Here is an 18,503-nt window from a genome sequence, read left to right on the forward strand (position 1 = left end):
TCATCCCTTCCCTGGGCAAGAAAGTCAGGGCTGAAAAAAAACCGCAAAAACCCACATCCTAACAAAAATAAATGTTATGTCCATCTTCCAAATACTCTGAGCTTAAACATAAAATGTTCATTACAGTGTTTGAACTGACAATATACTCATACAATCTGCTCCTAAGAATTCTGTGTTACTAAAAGTTTACATGTTATTGAAGTGCCAGATAAAGCATTTACATCTTTACAATTGCCTCTTGCTCTTTGGAAACAGTATTCCATTATATTTTTTCTAGTACACAGCTGAATACAGCAGCTGGGAAATTCAGGAATGCCAGCTACCAATTAGGCTGGCATAAAGCTCGTCTAGCATATAAAGCAAGACCAAACTACAAACACCAAAATGTAAGAGCCAATCTGCAGAGCGTGCTTCAATGCAATGACCCTAATTTCTGGTGCACTTTCTAAAGCTGGTATCAAAATTTGAAATGTAAGCATGTTCATGTAAACATAAACCAGCATAATAAGCTGAAGAATAATAAGTAGTTCAAGACACACATCTTAAAACCAAGAGAAGTAGAGCTGATACAGCAACTCTTCACTTGGCATTTCCTTAATTTCTAGTCCCTCTCCTCACATGATTAGAATTCAGATCACAAGCAACATTTTCTTTTTCTGAGAAGTTGTTCCATTTCTGTAGGGCTCCCCATCACAGCCCCATGCCTGTCGGAGTTTAAGATGTGTTTGGACAACACTCTCAGGCATATGCTATGTCTCTTGTCCTGTTCAGGGTCAGAAGTTGGACTGATAATCCTGACAGGCCCTTTCTAACTCACAATATTTAAAATTCTATGGGGCTCAAAACCAATGGAGAAGTTATTTGAAAAAGCAATTATTTTGGTAAGTATGTTACATTTGTTGTACAGCACATGACATCTGGCTGGTGTTGAAAAATACTGCTGCCAGTACAGCAGTACAACCGAAAAATGTGTGATGCCAACACTTTATCATTACATTAAATACACAGACAGTACAGTATTCTCACTCTAATCAAGTAAAAAACATCAGCTCCCCATGCCTGTTCTTCCTAGCCATCTGATAAACATTTGACAAACAGAAGCAAGTATACTGATCTGATCTGCAGACATACAATATAAATATAATCTATTGTAAAAGTTTTTAAGGCAGCTAGTGGTGCACAAAAAGGTACAGGAAGAGCAGTGAAAGCAAATAACCAGGGTTAAATCAAATATTCTAATTAACCCTTACCCTAGGTAGCAGCAGCAACTCACTACAAATACCAAGAGTACTTAGATCCTCACCTCTAAGCAAAGAGAACATTTTCTACCTTCCAAGCTTCTCCAAACCACCACGATTTTGAAGTAGAGATCAATCAGAGCAATAAACTCATGGCCCTTTCATCTTCCTACTATTTTCCAGAAACATAAGTTATCAGTGTGAAATATGAGTTGCTGTTGAAATTTCAGTCTGGACTACAGCTGTGGCTGACGTGACAAACTCCTCTGTATTTTCTCAAGTGACTGAAGAAATAGAGCTGGACTACATTCTTCCCCACCCTTCCTCATAATTGAAGAGTGTCTACCCCAAAAAACATTGTACTCACACATCTCATCCACAAGCTTTATGAAATCTTAGGAATAGCTTTGAGCCATACTAATTAAAAATTTAAACTCAGGCTCTGCATTGGGCTACGGAAAAGAGGCTCATAATTTCTATCATCCTCTCATTCCACTCCCAAAACACCAGGAGGACCCTACCCTGCAGTGTTACATCATGACTATCATACAGTTTAAGTCTTGGAAGCCCAAACACAGGCAATTATTTTCAGCAGGGCCGGGCTCTGGCAGTGTTAACATTGCTTCATGTCTTGCTCACATTACATCCCTTGTACTTACCACATCTTCAGGAGCACAAATGTGTTACACTAGCTCTGGCAGTGGAACACCAGCCAACCACCTAGCTTTTTTAAGGGAATCAGCAGATTAGGTGAATATAAAACTATACTACAATTTCACACCTACTACAGTTTTGCTGAGGATGACCACTGCAATAGAAGCTACTCACGCCTGAAAAGATGATAATACATATTTGTGAAATAGCCATGATTTTCCTATTCATGTTAATAAGTTGACTAATGTGAATATTACCTCATCTAGAGACACCTGAACAAGACTGACCTTCACCCTCTGTCAACTCATAGTAAAAAATTAAATTGTGAAAAGTACAATTTTCTTCATTCTCTTTTAAGTAATACAGACTCCAACTTACAGATATATATTAAAAAAATACATTTAAGAGAAGCATGAAGCTGCAAATACAGAAGCAGCACATACTAGACAGAATGACTGCAGTTCAGATAACTATCTTCTGTGCTACAAGTTCCAGTCCTGGCAACTCTGGTGGAAGAGCTTTCCTGCTCTCACAGAGCTCAAGCAGGAAAAAAAAAATTTACCAAATAATGCCTGTATCAAATTGTAAGGAAAGACTCCCAAGGAAAGAGAATTCCTGGCTTGGTGTCTCCACCAGTGCCCTTGGGCAGACACCCCCATTCAACTATGGGGACATCCCTATTCTCACAAATTATGTAGCCCTCCCTGCACTACACAGACAGTCCTGATGCTCATCCTTCAAAGAAAAACTAGCAGTTACTGCTGATTGATGTTACTTTCTCCACAATACCAGATGTATTTGATTTTGTTTTGTTTCAAAGTTTAATTTATTCATAAACCAGTAGATACAGAATTTTATTTTCATTTTATCTGCTACTTTTACACCACTTTTGTTTTACTTAATCATACAAATTTATTTCAATAGAGAAGGCTTTGCCAGCCTAGCTTAGTTACAGTGTTACACAATATCAAATGGACATTAAACATGAACAGTCCCTACAATATTTCTAAAGCAAGTTCTTAAATACTAAAAAAAAATAATCTAATTAAATATGTATTTTAATATTTATTTTTATGAATGATGCCTAGCTGCTACCAACTCATTTTGCTGTACTACCTAAATCATCACAGCAGTACTCAAGTCCTTCATGCGACGCATATGTTACAACCACATCTTATCATGTCTGTAAACATCTACAATGTAACAGACAGGGATTTTTAGAACCGAAAGTAATACTATCCAAAACAAGTTTCCCACTTTTGCCTGTATGTTCTAGTTTTAAATTAACATCCAACTTAATCTGCTCCTGCCTTTACATAAAAAGCTACCAAACTCAGAAATGTCCCAAGCTACATATGTAGGTAATTTCAGTGCAAGTATCAATCAAACATAGCTCTTCAGAAAAACAGAGTTCACAGATATTACTGACAGTCCACAAAGAAATGAGAAGGGGAAAAATAAACAACACACAGACATGTCACTGAGCTGTGTATAACATTTAGCTTCAAAGTACAAATAGTACATTTAAAGTTCCTCATACAGCAAACAGGATGTAAGTGACTTTTTGATCCCCCATCCATCCAATACCAACAAGCCCCTCCACTCTGAACCACTAAATCACAACTCACTGTGCTCAGCCTAGAAGAACGTGTTAGCTGTCCATACTGAAGCAGCTTCATCCCCACATTCCTGTCATGATTTTCTAATGGCTTCTCTAATAATTTTCCATCTCCAGTCTTGTCAAGCTGTGATTTGGTGGGTTTTTCTGCTGATGTTTCATTTTGCAGGCTGATGTCTAAAATTTCCCTTTGCATTCAAAACAAGTTTTCTGTGGTTTCCCTAGTAAGAGGAACATTGCTTTTTATTTCACTTCATAGCAGGTCCAGTCCCTTTTGGGGGTGGGGTTGTTAATATCCTTTTTAAACACATTTCAAAGGGCATTATTGTTCATTAAAAACCTCTACTTAAAACATCTCATCTTTATTTCCTTTCAGAACTTCAACTGCCAGTGAAATCAACGGCAGTCATACTACTGGCTTCACAAAAGGTCTTCAATAGCATCTCACCATGGCAGCATCAGGAAGTTTACACTACATATTGCCTCTGGAGGTGCCAATGTCAAGAGAGGAAGAGTATACCTGTTACTAAAGCAGCTGAATTCATAACAAAGCGTCTCATTATGATGCCAACAGATGCACTGGTATCTTGATATTTACCATAAAGTTGTCCCACCTGTACCATGCCAGTCATCCTATCATTCTTAAGAGTGGGTGTGCTCTCAATTTACTAACTTATCCCCAGAAAAGGTGTTTGGAAGGAAGCAGCTTCAAGTCATATATAATACATGCTGTCCTAAGTCCACTAGAAAATTTTCAATAAACTGAAAACATTTCACTTTCAAATGTTTGAAAGCTAGCATTTTGATGTCATATATACAAACTTTTTTAAAGATTTCATGTGTTCACAGTCATTTAGTACTCTATGCTCTCTTTTATGGATTGTACAAACACACCTGGTACAAGCACTATCTCTGCCTGTTTCAGTCTTTTAAGAGTATCCGCTTTTCCAACATCATCAACCAAGAGATGAAATATCCCAGAGAAGCTCCAGATCACCTTCTACAGGAGCACTCATTGCCAAATAACAGTAATTCTGAAACAGCACTTATTCTTCCTCTGGGCACTTCACCCTATCCACACTTACTTTGTGACTAGCTAGAATATGAAGGGTTTATGCCTGTCATTTACAGTTTATGATTTCCTAATCTATAGCTATACCATGTTCACTTTGTGCCACTTTTACCCCAGTTGTTTTGCTCCACACCTCTTAATCTTACATCACAACATACATCTCCAGATAGATAATAATCACACTCTAATGAAGTAATGAAGCTTCACAAAAGCAATGTTACTTTCTGTTATGATCAGGAATTAATGACTTTAATGGATAGAAAAAACTAGCCAGCCAATCTCAAAGATTAGTTTAAAATTATTAGGTATACCATCATCACCTGTCCTAAGCACATTACCTTTCTTGTGTTAAAACTTCATCTGAAAAATTTTTCATACTCTACTAAACAGTTTATTAAATCAGACAAATTTAGGGCTTACGTTCACAAAGTGGTCAATGCTGGCAGTGTTGCACAAAACCTCTCCTACCCTAATGCCCTGGCAAGGGCCAGTATCAGGTCACTCCACACTCAGGTTCAGGATTCAACATCATGTTAACCTGCTTCATCTCTATCACACTAGTTTGGGACACAGAGTCTAAAACCACTTCAGTATTCTGTCCTCCACTGTTTACTACCATTTTTAGTCAAGGTACTGTACATTCCTAGAATGATTCTATTAGATTTGTAATTTTTCCATTTATTTTAGTGCAAGATCAAGCAGGATGAGCTGTAATTTCCTCTGAAACTGATATTAAAGGCCAGTTGCTTCATGGCCTAAAATATTTTTATTCACTTATGCTGGTTTTGCCATTGGAATACCACAACAGTCTTTCTCTTTGTGATGGAGAAGGGAAGAACTCAGACGAGGATCCAGCATTTGCTGAAAAGGTAGACTGTGTCATGGTCTTACTGAACCATGGCATAACCATGATCAACATCTTCATCCTCAAACATCGGACAGTACCAGGATGTAAGAGAAAATGTCCTGAGAATCCGTTCTGTGCCTTTCTTTCAGACTGTGCTATGGACAGAAACCTTAAAACAACTGGTATGGGGTTGGATCATGTTCACAACTGCCCTGGAATGTCATATTTCATGTCATATTGCTCAGATGCACACCACTTTAGTGCTCGGCTCAGGTCCCTCAGCTGTGTCTGTGGTAGCAAGTAGCACACTGCTGCAACAAGCACAGAGAGGTCCGCAGAGCAAAGCTGGTGGTGCTTGGCATCAGCCATTTGTACACGACTGGGTCTAGCCCCACAGCCTGGATACACTCTGCCAGAGTGCATCATGCACCTATCCTGAACGTACTCCCCAGTCACACGTCATCCAAAAGGAATTCTGCATCAACTTAAGCACAGCAAAAGGAAGTAAATGATGATCAGAAGATGTGTGTCCAAAGTCCATTTTCTATATGAACTGAATTCTTGTTACAGATGCACATGTGGTCCCAAATGGCACATCTAGAGTACCAAGACCTTAATTCACCTTAATCTACACAAAAATGAGAAAACTGCATTGCAATCTCCCACTATGACACCTTTAAGAGCATGAAGAGGTGCACATGCTGCATGCCCACTTACACACACAAGAATATGAAATTACGATGACTACTAAAATAAAGGACTGTCCAAGCAGTGACAGACAAAATGATGCATTCTCTCCTCAAGAACCAGACACAGGAGTTCAGGCTTGCTGTAGGAGGCAGATCATCTGGTTCACTCCAGATGGGAGCATGGAAGTGAACTAGCACATGAGCACCAAGAATTATCACAGTACCAGGACACTAGACTAAAATGAGATATAAGATAAACTCATAGCCAAAACACTGCAAATTGTGAAATATTTTAATCCTCTGTACAAGAAGATTGCATGCAAGCAAGTACCAATGAAGTAAGGTTTAGGGAAAGAAAAGCATGTTTTCTTTTATTATACAGGTCTTTCAAAACATTAGCTACAAACTTACAGAACATTTTGAGCCTCGTGTTTAGTAACACTATATTACACTGAATTTGCCATCTGATCCTTTGACAAGACAGCTTTTTGGGTAGCTGGAGAGTCATCCCAAAAATATGGGAGCAAAGAAAAAAGTGGCAGATGAGCTTCAACATTGTTGGGGTTTCTTCTTTTTGTTTTCTTTCTCTTAGGGAATTTTCTCCTATTTTTGTTGTTAAGAAACAATAATGATCGGTACTTTAGAGAGACAAAAGAAACTACTCAGATGCAGGAGTGCAGCTGGCTTTACTGTGGGGGCTGAGGGGTTTCTCTCGGAGAGGCAGAGCTACCTGAGAATTGGGCTGGGGAAAAGGGACCAGGCACAGTTCCCAGATCGACTTCCTCTTCTCTCGGCCTTGGACCAGGATGGTGGATGCTGCTGCTTGGGGGGAACTCGCTGCTGCTGCTGCTGCCATTGGAGCCCAGCCCTGCCCTGCTTCTTGTGTTCGTGAGTCTTTGCTGGTGAGAGCAGCCACTGAACTGGGACCTCACTGGCACCCTGCCGCACTAAGAAAAAGGATCCTTTGCCATTCGCTGGAGGGCCTCAGGGCAAATCCCGGGATCCCCGAGCCCCTCTCCCCTGCCAGGGAGCCTCTCCGTGCTCGGAGCCGGGCTGCCCCTGTCCGGTTCCCCCGCCACTGCTCCGGGTTTTCAAGTGCCCTGCAGCCACACGCCCCTCGCCTGCCGGGATGCCCTGTGGCTCCAGCTAATCTGGGGAGTTTCGGCTGCCTCTTGCTCGCTGCCCTGGGTGAGTCCGCCCTGCAGTTCCAGCCGCCGCTCCGACGTTCCTGCTGCAGCTCCTTTCGCTATCGGAGGGGCACCGGGTCCGGCCGGCCCCGGGGTTTGTGAAGGAAGCCCCTTCCCCTCGGCGCCGCCCGCCATGAGCCGTGAGGCGCCCCCTGCCGGCCGGGAGTCGCGGCAGCCCCGCCCGGCCGGGAGCCGGCAGCGCCCCCGCCGGCCGGGAGCGGAACTGCAGCCGGGGGAGGCGCCGGGCCTGGGGCGCGCTGGGCTCGTGTGCCGGCCTTGGCACACACACACGGGAGGAGCTGGGACTGCTTTCCTCATCCCTTCGCCCGAAAGACCCTCATTTCAAAGGTACAATAATTCACAGGGTAGGGGTCCATATTCTGCATTCCAAGGGAGGTTCCTGCTTTCCTTAGCAGACACCTGTGTTTTAATCCTAGACAAATGTTAAAGGAAAGATAACATATCCAGAGAAAACAAATCTTAATTACGTCTATATTATTGCTAAACATGCACCTCCAATGACAAAAAAGCCTGTTGCAACTTATAAGTAAGTATCCTTTTCAAACTATAAATAAAACTTTGGTACATCCACATCTCAAGTACTCTCATATCCCTCAAAAAAGATATAGTGGAATTAGAGGAGGTTAAGAGGACAACTAAGAAAACAGAGAACGAGGATATTAAGCAGGTAAAGACTGCTCACTTTTAAGGAGAGCACTGAGGGTGGATATGGTTGCACTTTACAACCATAAAGGACAAAATGAGTGAAAAGTATTATTGACAAAATTCTGCAATGCTAAATATAGGAGTGATCTCTTAAGGCCTAGGTTACAGACAGATAAAAGCAGCAATGTATGTTTTCTGTATACAGAAAGCAGGGAACTTCTCAATCTTGTGTCTGCAAGAGGCAGGCAGTGTAAGTCTGGTCACAATTGTATTCAATAAATTCACAGGCAACATATCTATAAATGGATAGGACCAGGCAAAGTTGTACATTTAACATTCTAGACATAATTCTGGATAGTAGGGGACGACAAAATATTTTGGAAAGAGACAAGGCTGATTTGCTTCCCCCAAATAGCCTCTAGTTGCTGGGCTAGATGAACCACATCTGATTCACTAGTGTACTTCATATTGAAATGGTGAGCTTACTGGAAGAATCGCAAGTAGTAGGGAGACTGATGAATACCGCCAAAAAGCAAAAATACTTCAGAAGATTTTAAAAAAAAACCAACTTTCTCAAATTTTATGAAGTCTTATAAAGGAAAGAATTAAAAAATTTTCATTCACCTTTTATAAAGTAAAAATTTTCTCACATATTCACACAGGAATATCCCATCTAAAGTGTAAAAAAACCCCAAAATTTAACAATAACAATCTACCCATTTTCAAAATTCCTGCGAGGCTTTCCAGCACATGCTGGTCCCTCCATAGCCTATACCAACCCCCTCCAGTTCTCAAATTTAAGAAAGATTAAGCAGTCAGAGATGCAAACTTTATTCAAATGAGGACATCAATGAATAACAGGATCATATTTTCTCTCCTCTAGCAAATTTTTCTTTTACTGACAATGCGTAAAGATTTCCATTCAATTCCTGGTAACAACACTTCTACCCGTCCCATGAGTTCATAACTTGTAAACACATTGCAGGAATAGTTTAGTATCCTTTTTTTATATATATATATAGTTTTGTAAAACTGAATATAATTTGACATATTTTTCTGCATTTAGTCAGCAGTTCTTTGGAGACCATAAGAACAATATAGCAGGCAGCTTCTGTAAACTTCTAAAACTGCTTCTCAAAGTTACTCACAGAATATTTCTTCATATACTTTTGCAGATCCAGGTCCTCTGTGTTCAGTATAAATTTTGTTCCATTTCTGATGTGTACACAAACTTGAATTCAGCTCGAGTACGTCCTGGTACAGCACTGACTGGGATAGTTATCTTTCTTCCTAGCAGTCAGTGTTGCTGTGGTTTTGACACAGTAAAAGAAAAACGTTGATAATACACTTATGCTTTAGTAGTTGCTAGTTACTGTTTATCCCAAAATAAGGACATTTTAGTGCTCCATGCTCTGCCAGTGACTAGGTGCACAAAAGCCTGGGAGGAAGCATAACCAGGACAGTTGATCTCAACTAGCTAAAGGGATAGCTTATATTTTTATAATAGCATGTAGGCATAGGACTAGGGTAACAGCCTCCAACTCATAGACAGTAGGTTTAGGCTGGATATTCAGAAAAAATTCTTTGTTGTGAGGGTGGGCACTGCAAATGGTTGTTGAGAGAAGCCATGAATGCCCCATCATTGGAAGCTTTCAAAGGCACTGGATAAGCCACTGAGCAATCAGATCTAGTGAAAGACCCCTAGCAGGAATGATGAGGTGGTGGTGGTGGATAATTTTTTGGGTCCTTTTCAACCCAAATCATTCTATGATCCCGTCACTCCACACCTAAAATGTCACGCTGAGTATATAAACTGGAGCAAGGTGGCTGGGAGGGTTCAATTCACTGCATGGGAACAGGCTGGATATTGGTCAGCAGGTGGTGAGACCTTGTTCTGTGCATCACTTGCCTTTTTCATCATTTATTTCTCTCTCTCCTTTTGTTGCCTCTCTCTCCATTACAATTATGTTACTGTTTTTACCACCACCACCACCACTACTACTACTACTATTATTCTTCAATCATTAAACTGTACTTTTTTCAACCTACAGGTCTTAATTTTTTTTTCACCCTAATTGTCCTCATCCCACCAAGGGTGAAGGTGTGTGGACAGAGCAAACAGATCAGTGGTACATAGTTGCTGGCTGGTATTAAATCTAAACAGTCTTTCAAATAGCATTTGGGTTCAGTGGTTGTTGAAATTTGTTTAATAACAGGATTTAAGATTGTGGTGGATTAAAATAGTTTGGCATCATCTGCAAAGAATAGATGTGACTTGTCCAGTTTTCCTTCTCTCCTTTCTCATTTTGTTTGTTGTTTGAATACATGGCAGAGATCTCCTTTTGATGATTTTCTCTACTTTCTCTGAAGCTGACCATACCTGCCTAAAAACAATAGCTTCTGGCACCCTCGGAAAATTTTTAACAGGACCTTCAACAGATATTTTCAAATGGTACTCTTTGCTTTTCATCACCCATCCCATCAAACAGTTGTTTGCTGGACCTTTTTTTTCCCTTTACTTCACAAAATTATATCTAGTAAGAACATGTACTGTTAGGTAATTCATTGTACAGATGACAACAATTGCTCCAGTCTGAAAGTGAGAAGACTTCACTCTCACACAAGTTTAAAACGTGTATTTTAGATTAATAAGGTTCTGAAAATTCAAACCAACAAGAAAACTTTAAGTAGTATTTTAATTCTTCTTAGATGAAAGCTTATCATAACTTAAAAATCATCTGGTTGTCATCAAAATATTGACATTATTCATCACCACCTGAATTCCTATTGTACTAAAATGCCAAAATTTACATTGAAGTTCAACTCATAAAAATACAGAAGAAAACATAACCCACTGTAGAATTAGAAATGTTGAGTATTCAAAAACCTAAGTGTTCCTGTGCTTTTCAAGCTGAATTTACTTCCACAGCCCTCTTCCTAGAGCCAGAGATCCTCATTAGCACATCACTATGCGTTCCTGCATCTCTACAGATGAAACTTCTACAGATCAGTTGTGCAAACATTTTTACAGATCAACTGGAAATACTCCTCAAAATCCACATGCAGTTTAGTCAGAGAGTAAAAGTAATACATTTTAATGACTGTAAAATGTGCAGCCCTGTGCAGCAAAATTTCTAGAGCCAAACTGCAAAGGCATAAGTATGTGGGACAGTGCGCTTCTAAAGTTTTAGCCAAAGCCCACAGTCCACCTCCCTCCACCCACACATCCAGTGTACTGCCCACTGAAGGCAATTCCTAAATAATTCTGTAATTAACAGAAGTTCTGTAATTAACAAAAAATACTAAAAACACACCTCTCATACCTGGGATTACACAAACCTGTGAGTGCCTGGTGAGATCCTAGAGAACAGCAAACTTAGAAAATCTGGCAAAGCTTCAACAAAATTTTTGACAACTTGAAAGTAAATAACATTCCAGTAGGTGAACAGAATTACCACATAGTCCTAAAAATGAAATCAAAGTAAAAGACTTCTTGTTATCCACAAGTCACTTTGTTACTGATTGGAATTGGCCAATTAGTTTTACACTGTGCTAGTGTTACATCAGTAGCAGAAAATGCTGCAAGCCTGGGAAACCCAAAAGCAGCTTATGCCTGATGGAACAAGAAGTGCCACTAAATAAAAACTAAGCTACTGTGAAAGCATATTTGTTTGAACAAAGCAAAATAAAAAACTATACTACTACATTCAAGCCCTCAAAGCAACAAAATCCCTCATTCACCTTTCAAGAGTCAAAATCAGATCCAAGGTTGCTAAACAAGATTCAATTAAAAAAAAAAAAGACAAAAGGAAAAAACTGATCAAGTGGCATACTTAAATCTAACTGATAACTTAACATTTTTGAAAACCATCATTAAAAGTTTTGGTTAAACACATTTTTAAAGAGTTGTGTTTAAGAGCTGCTACCTACTCCTTTTCAGCAATTCCAAAATTAACTTGGACTCCTAGCAACAGGAAACAACTGAATTTAGACAGTAATAGTAGAGTTATCACAAGTCTTCCAGGCATGTGCTGTTCATGTAAATGGTTCTATGCACTACCCACATTAAAAAAAAAAAAAAAGTAAGTATAGCCCAATAAATTCATACTCTTATCCAAGAAAGACAAATCTAAAGCACTTTTACACACAGTTTTATTGCCTTTTGTCTAACAAATGCAAGACCTAGTTTTATATACTTTGTAATGACCAAATTCAAATGCAGCAAAACTAGCTTTGCAGAACACTTTTTAATGAGGAAATAGCAATGCCATGTTTGTAACACCCTCCCTGGGAACTACTACCTGCAGCTGCACCATTTCCCCAGAGCAATTACCAGGCACAGAGAAGAGTGGCACAAGAGACCAACATCAAGCCCCCTGCTCTATCTCCACGGGGGGGGGCTCCACATCAGGAAAGCTTTAACAATGATAGATGAATTCACTGACTTCTACTAAATCAATGGTATGTGAAAGTTCCATGATACCTTTTGGGGATATGAACAAAGCGTGTTTCCAGGTTACCACACATAGGCAACACCATCTAATGGCTAAACACTTAATACAGAATTCAAAGGATCCTTTTACATAAGCCAAACGTGTAGGAAAATCATGCCAATCACCCATATATATATATATATGTATATATTTGGAACGCAAAGAAAATAGAGACTGTTTAATTCTTTATATGAAATTTTTTAAAAATTGTACCCACAAATTGTACCCAATACAAAAATGTAAATGTTTTTAGGAAAGGAACTAGGGGAAGGAAAAGGAAACAGCACATGTATCCATATATACACAATACGAATGGGTTTGAGGATACAGCTAATAGCAGTTTTAAACAACCTCTACCCAAATGACATATTTAAATCATAGTTTTATTTTTGTGCCCTTCCTCATTTCCCTACAAGACATCTACCTAAAAGCCAACTCCAATGCAGCAGGCATAGAAAAGCAGTCTAAAGTTAAACATCCTAGTAGTCAAAACTAACTGTAGCTAATTTAATTATGAAATTGTCTAACAGTCACAAGGAAACATCTGCCCAAACCCAAGAAAAATTGTTCCAAACACTACAGCTAGGAATATCTGGTTTTATGTCTGAATTCAATCCATTACTGAGAACAATTTCAATAAAACCCCAAATACTAAGTCACAAAAAAACCTAAAGGTTTGGAATATACAACTACAAGCAAATGTTTTAAAATGTTGTTAGAAGGATCTTCAAAAATAAAAAAAAGACTTCCGAAAAGACATGAGTCGCAAATCTGGAAAACCCACACAAGATTTCAAGCAAAGAAAAAGAGCTGTTCATATATCTGAAAGCTTTTTTGTGCTTTTGAAATAGATGAAGAGATGTAAGAGAAAATGTATTGCAAAAATCTTCTATCCTACATCTGGAAATAAACACTGAAAGCATATACACCTCTAAATATTATCTATGCTACAAGAGACATAATGAGAAATTGACTCTTAAAATCCAACGTCATCTTAAAAACTCCTCTCTTTTAAATCAGAAACACCATTGCGGCAGTCCAGGGTACCTCCTTGGCTCCTCTGGGGATGCAAGGACGCCCCTGCCAAACCCCTCTGAGACCCCCAAGTGATGCCCAAGAGCCTCAGGGGCTGGATTTAGCTCCTTGGGAAAATCTACCAACACTGAGGGAAGAGATGCAAGCCCTGAAGATAAGTAAAGAATAAATTAGAGTGTTAGGGTGTAGAATAAGCAGGTTTTTTTGATTGTTTATATTAAGGGCCATGTGGTCAAGATGGAGGATTTGGGGTGTGGTGGGGTTCTTCCTCCTTCTCCTTCAAGTCATCCATGTTGGGGTTGCATTTTGGGAACCACAGATTGGATGGGGAAAGAACTGAACATTGCAATGAGACTGCATGGTATTGGAAAGTAATTGTAAATATTGAAGATGCAGTCTAGAGTATAAAAGATAGGGCTCTGCCTCCCACATGGCACTTCTGTCATGGTCGCTTTGTAGAGCAGACCTGTGTCAGCCTGGCTGGGACACTTCACAGATAAGATAAAATAAACAGCCTTGAAACAGCAGAAGGTCATCTCGAGCAGTTTCTCATCGGTGACTTCAGGAAAGCCCTGAATCCCAAACTACCTGCATGTCCCTTCTGAGGAGGTCTCACACCTAAAGAGACCCTCAGACAGTGACACACCATCATGTCTGACCATGTATTATATTTTGTATAAATGCTCACTATTGGACAATGTAAAGACTGTTTAGTAGTCCTTACTGTAAGCTTCCACATCTTACTTCTTGTATCACATTACAAATTTAATTTAATTCTGAAGTTAACATAAACCTCTAATGTACCAAAAATAATTAAATTATTTTCCTCTATGGAATACACATAATGTGAACAACTATAAGGAACACACTTTAGTGGTCACCATGGGTTGACACAGCATTCTCCTCCTGATCCCAAATCCTGGTGAGGAAGACAGGTTAACCCAAAAAAATAAAAAAGGAAGAAGTTGGGGAAAAAAAATCCCACTTTATGATTTAAGAAGTAAATGTTTACAAAGGAGGAATCTAAACAGTAACAGAGCAATGTGGTCATTTTACTCCACACGCTGCTACTTATTCCTCAAGCACAAAAAACCCCCAAACCCAAAAAACCACAGCAGCACACTTCACAAGTCAACACAATACATATGTTACAGATTTTGTGCTCCAAGAAAAGAGGTCACCTGGTAAATACTTCACTCTCATTTCTCTACCTTCTTCCACAGTAAGTGGATATATGGGAAAAAAAAACTCAAAAGGTTAGTTTATCTCCTATAGCAAACAGAGATACTTCCACAAGACATCACTCTTCAGTCAAGGATGACTTCTTCCCCATGATCTATTGTCCTGGCCCACCTTGACAAGGGGAAAAGTGATGCTCAGTGCCATAGCACCACAGCGAAGTCTTCTATTTATAAAGCTGTAAGAAGAAAAGACAAGCAACACTAGGCTCAGGCCACAGGCCATCACAGAGCACGAGTGGAAAGAACAGTAATTTACCTATTAAATAGAAACAAAGAACAGATTCACCCATAACAGATTACTGGAGGAAAACATGCAATACAAGCTGTGTGATCTTAGTTGCCAGGTACAGCTCTAAAGACATTACTGCTAGCAAATAATGCTGTAATAAACACAATTATGGAACAAAGACAAGAAGATTCTCGGAAGAATAGGACTCAGCTCTTGTTATTCATCTTGCGAAAAAGATATTTCCAAAAAATACAGAAGGCCTACATAAATATCTGAGAATCTGTTAGTAACAATGAAAATTAATGGCCTAATGAAAGCTGAATGCATAGTGATTCCAAAAGGAGACAGAAAATTGAACATATCCTCCTGGCCAATTTTTCTGAGGGAACAATCCCCAGAAACTTTGGATGTTACCATGAGAACCTACATCGGATAACCCTAAATGTTGGACCTATTAGCTGGACCAGCAACAGCAGACTTGAAACCATGGGTGTCTTCTGGCTATTATGGAAGCACAAAGGCACATTGTATGTGTACAGCTTACATAGGGATTAGGTAATTGAGTCAAATGATTTAAATGTGGTAACAAAAACCGTAATCATAGAGAACAAATAGATGTATGTCACCAAAGGAAAGAGTAAAAACACATTACCATTTAAATCTATCCTCAAGAGCTTGTAAAATAGGGTGAGTACCCAAACCTGAACAGAAATTTTATAGCATAATTAAATCTTCTCTCCTGCCATAAAATCATTCTTGCGACTGGGAGTTGTACATGAAGATACAAGATTACTCAACACAGAGGATGCTATCGACCTCTCAACTCTGAGAAACATTAGTTTCACAGAAGTTGGGTTTTAAAGAAGGAAAGTTTAGCCCTGACTGTTGCTAAAATGTAGTCTCATTTGTGTCTGAAGGTGGAAACAGTTACCAAATGTTTTAGCAAGACTAAGGACAGAGGAGCTCCCCATAGGCTTTTGGACTGAATGGATTATCCTCTACCATGACTGGGTTCCAGCTGCTCCAGACACAAACGGAGAAGATTCTTAAGTAGGCAATTAAAAACATTACTGCCATGGGCAAGATTTCTTCCAACCTCACATCAGTAAAAGGTTATTTAATCTACACACTCAGGAAGAACAGAAACTGCTAACATTTGCTGGTGTATTTTTTCATTTTTTATTGTAAAACTGGATATTCCTACCATCCTTCTTAAAATTCTGCTATGCTTCTAGATTCAATCTCTTCTGGTAACAAGCTCTATGTGATAACTGTACCAAGTGCTTTCTTCTTTTAACAATTTCAAGTTTTCCTTTTCAAACACTGACAGGTCTCCTATTTTTGTATTACAAAAAATATGGGCATAAAGTCATGAACTTTCTTTTTTACACCATTTCATGGCTAATCCTTAAAAATTCAGCATTTTTCCTTTCCTAAAAGTTCAGTCAAATCTTAAGTCAGTCTCCTAATCACAAGTGTCCCTTCTCCCCATGCCTGTACATTATTTCTGACACAGTGAGGTCAGAAATGTATTTGCCTCTCCATCTCTCTCAAAGCACTCTCAAAATGAGCAAATATATAATTAATTTCTCTGCCTTTCTAGGTAGTATTTCGGATATGCAGAGAGAACAAGAAAAGTCTGAGGAGCAAATGGACGGAAAAAGAAAAGAATTAACCAACCTACTAAAGCACTGCAGGGCAGAAGTCATTTGTCTGGTTTCAAGAAAAGACTGCATTTGAAGAAAAAATAAAGGTTTTTTCTACATACTTAACCAGTTCTTTGTCATCATTAATAGGATAACGCACAGAAAGTGTAGATCCAGGTATAAGTTCAAACATAAAACAGCAGGCTATAGCCATTTGTGTAAATGGAACTCATCAATAGAAAAATGCCTATCTTTAGACCTCAACAAGGGACATCTTCTGGACAGGACCATTACCCTGAGTCTGCCAAGTACCTTCTGATTTCCTACCAACTGCCCTAAGCTTCCATGTGCTAAGGCACACTTTTCAAATGTGAAAATGCAGTCCGTTCTTAGCAAATTGCAACCTAAAACAAAGTAATTCTTTCCCATTTCCAAGACAGACTACCAAGTCATATTTCAAGCAACATGCATAAATTAAACCAAGCAGTAAATTTCAGTATCAGAAGTTATTCTAAAAACCTGAACTAGGTGACCACTTAGTATCTCTTACAATACATAAACATAACTAGTTATTCCAGTTGTAACTGGAAATACTATCTGCAGCTGTAGGTAACAGTTATAAGGATGTTTACCCACTGAGGAAAAACAGCAAGGTGTGCAACATCAGTCTTTGAAAATGCAGGGGTATATCCAAACTGGTTATCATGTGTTTTTGGCTATGATTTCTAACAATGCCTTTCTTTTGTACAACATTCATTTTCTATTCAGTCCTACAATAAATCTTTCACTTCAGGCTAATTAGAACTTGTCAAAATGACAGAATATGGGACTTATTTTTTCCAGAATGTTCTGGTCTTACTTGTAACAATCATGATTCACCAAAAAAATGCATTTATTTTAGCCTTCTTTACTTACAGAAAAATAGGTCTCTGGAATCAATAAAACTCTCTATTCAGAAAAAAAAATAGATGGCAGATAGATGACAAAACCCACACATTTTTCCACTGATCCCACTAATGATGTAAAACAATTCTTCCCTGGATTCAGCAAATAAACAGGTAAATAAGAAAAACTTAAAGAATTGCTATATCTACCCCTCAAAACAATATTTAGTTTTAAGAAACTACTCACTACAGACAAGACAATATGTAAAAAGAAAAGCCCATATGAACACACTCCTCTCTCCAAAAGTTTCCTAAACCATTTGAATGGTGTTTTCTCGGCCAATAGCAGCTGATTTGATAGACAACCCTGATTCTTCCTAGGATACAGCTCTGGGGAGAGCAGATCCAGAAGATCACATGTAAAGACTTTGTCATCCTGACTATGACTATGTATATTTCCTACATACTGATACTGATGGGGTCATAAATCCCTCTGTGAGCTACGGGAACACACTAATTGTGCAGAAAACTAGCACATCCAAAAGTTTTCTACTGTGTTTAGTTAATCAAATAATCAATTAATACATTAAATAATTAGAAGAAAAAAATCATTAGACACACTGGATGGGAGCGAGTCTGTAAGAACAACTCAGCTGACAGAGGGACAAGCAGCAAAACCCTCACCTTGTTAGCAGCAACAAGACCAATTTTCACTGCTGTGGAACCGCTAAGGTTAGAAAACTACCTTTTATGAGGCAATCCAATCTGCTGGCTGTTTTTCCATATCTCCCTCAAAATGCTCGCTTCCACATACCTATAGTTTCTCCTACAGTTTAATGGTAAGAGAATGACAGTTAGCTATACTTAATGTGCTGCATGACCTTTTTCAGTGATACAGCAAAATATATAAGTCACTAATAGTAATGAAAATAAGTATTGTTATATTTGAGAGTTACCAAAACATCTTCTGATATTAAGAAGTGTGTAGAATCCTACAGAGTGAA

At 38.9% G+C, this 18,503-nt stretch overlaps 1 protein-coding gene across 1 annotated transcript in view; it reads right to left on the bottom strand.

The window, feature by feature from the left end:
* The window catches only part of KIF2A (kinesin family member 2A), a 52,309-nt gene that overhangs the window by 32,026 nt on the left and 1,780 nt on the right, over positions 1 to 18,503 (bottom strand). The window contains exons 2-4 of the mRNA XM_079330397.1: positions 7,622 to 7,738; positions 7,240 to 7,580; positions 6,849 to 7,065 (exon numbers count right to left, since the gene is read on the bottom strand). Coding sequence (XP_079186523.1) covers positions 6,849 to 7,065; positions 7,240 to 7,580; positions 7,622 to 7,738 — 675 coding nt within the window. The remainder of the gene's footprint in view (positions 1 to 6,848; positions 7,066 to 7,239; positions 7,581 to 7,621; positions 7,739 to 18,503) is intronic.

Source organism: Erithacus rubecula (genome assembly GCF_903797595.1).
Source record: "Erithacus rubecula genome assembly, chromosome: Z".
Lineage (NCBI taxonomy): Eukaryota > Metazoa > Chordata > Aves > Passeriformes > Muscicapidae > Erithacus > Erithacus rubecula.